Source organism: Psammomys obesus, unplaced genomic scaffold, assembly GCF_907164565.1.
Source record: "Psammomys obesus unplaced genomic scaffold, mPsaObe1.curated_primary_1811, whole genome shotgun sequence".
In the NCBI taxonomy this organism is placed as follows: Eukaryota; Metazoa; Chordata; class Mammalia; order Rodentia; family Muridae; genus Psammomys; species Psammomys obesus.
In genome coordinates this window covers 30117-32028 of record NW_026591816.1, presented here as the reverse complement: position 1 = coordinate 32028, position 1912 = coordinate 30117, and the positions used below count along the sequence as shown (strand labels likewise).

The 1912-nt window shown below is 37.8% G+C and overlaps 1 protein-coding gene across 1 annotated transcript; it reads left to right on the top strand.

Moving 5' to 3' along the window:
* The first annotated feature begins 230 nt into the window (after positions 1 to 230).
* Positions 231 to 1181, top strand: LOC129680411 (olfactory receptor 1078-like). The gene has a single exon (XM_055612045.1). The coding sequence runs from the start codon at positions 252 to 254 to the stop codon at positions 1179 to 1181; it is 930 nt and encodes a 309-aa protein (XP_055468020.1). The 5' UTR covers positions 231 to 251.
* The last annotated feature ends 731 nt before the right edge of the window (positions 1182 to 1912 follow it).

Below are 1912 nucleotides of genomic sequence, written 5' to 3'. Positions count from 1 at the left end.
TTACTCGACTTTAAGAAATAATTTCTAACTAAATCTGTGGTATGTATAAACTCTTGGGGGAATAACTCAGTGTAAAACAAGGATTCTTAAACAGTAATAGCACTAGAGATACTCTGTAAGGTAGTAAACCCATGGATTAAATTAAGAAACTTGTTTACAGTAGAATACAAATTATATTGTTTATCCCTTTCAGCAATGTCATTTTTATGAATATTTCTCATGTTATTTTTTGTCATAGTGATATACCACATATGGAGCCAAGAAACAATACACACCTTTTAGAATTTGTTCTATTGGGATTTTCACAGGACCCAGACCTGCAGCCTGTTACATGTGGCCTCTTTCTCTCCATGTACTTGATCACCGTTGTTGGAAATTTGCTCATTATCCTGACCATCATCGCAGATGCCAGCTTGCACACACCCATGTACTTCTTTCTCTCTAACCTGTCATTTGTAGATATCTGTTTTACCTCCACCACTGTCCCAAAGATGCTTGTGAACATTCAGACAAAGAGAGAAACCATTAGCTATGCGGATTGCATTACCCAGATGTACTTTTTTCTGATTTTTGTGGAACTGGATAACTTTCTCCTGGCTGTGATGGCCTATGACCGTTATGTGGCCATCTGTCACCCCCTGCATTACACGATCATCATGAATCACAGACTTTGTAGATTTCTGGTTCTTGTATGCTGGATTGTGAGTGTTCTGCATGCCTTGTTACAAAGCATGATGGTGTCACAGCTGTCTTTCTGCACAGACTTGGAAATCCCACACTTCTTCTGTGAATTGAATCAAGTGGCCCAGCTTGCCTGTTCTGACACCTTCATTAATGATGTGGTCATGTATTTTGCACTTGTGGTATTGGCTATTGTTCCTCTCTCTGGCATCCTCTACTCCTACTACAAGATAGTGTCCTCCATACGTGCAATGTCCACAGCTCAGGGGAAGTACAAAGCATTTTCCACCTGTGCATCTCACCTGTCGGTGGTCTCCTCATTTTACTGCACAGGTCTAGGAGTGTACCTCAGTTCTGCTGCAAGCCACAGCTCACAAGCAAGTGCAACAGCCTCTGTGATGTATACAGTGGTCACTCCTATGCTGAACCCCTTCATCTACAGCCTGAGGAATAAAGATGTAAAAGGATCTCTGAAGAGACTCTTAGTGGGGAAACTATGAGTAGCCTCTTAGCCCTGGGATTGGAAAACTTACCTTTATTGCAGCCATCAAAGATTCAAAGCCAGAAGCTTGGTTTTTACAATTAGATGGTAGAAGCAGAATACGTTTTATTTCTTTTCTGGAGTTTGCGTTACCTGAGTTCAAACTTACTCCTCTCTGAGAACCTTTATTACGTGTTCTCCTGTGTCAGCATTTGTTCCATTCACTCTCACAACTTTTCAGTTCTTTCAAACTCCAGACCAGAAATATTTGTAAATGCATTTCTCTCACATGAAGCTTGGATTTTAAGATATATGTCAATATATCTTAAACACAATTTCTTCTAACATGACATACATTAAGTTCACAAATATTTATTTTGTTTTACATAAAGATACCTATGAGTTTACTGTATATTAATAAAAAATACATCTAGTAATTGATGAAATTTATATGCTTGTGGAGTTAAGTCTGAGAACATAGCTCTCTTCTGCAGGTCACATTTTGTATGCAACTACAGTGACTATTTTTTTGTAATGCGGCCTTTAATGTATTAGTGTGCTTTATAATTAAAGATTGTAGCCTTTAACAGTCTATTCATTTTATTTTTTATCGACACATAGTGTGATGATCCATGCATACAATGAGTAGTGGTCAAGTCAAGGTAACTTGCATTTCTATCACGTCAATCAAATTTTGACAGTGAGTATATTCAAAAGTCCTTTGTTTTCACAATTTTTTATCATTGTTAA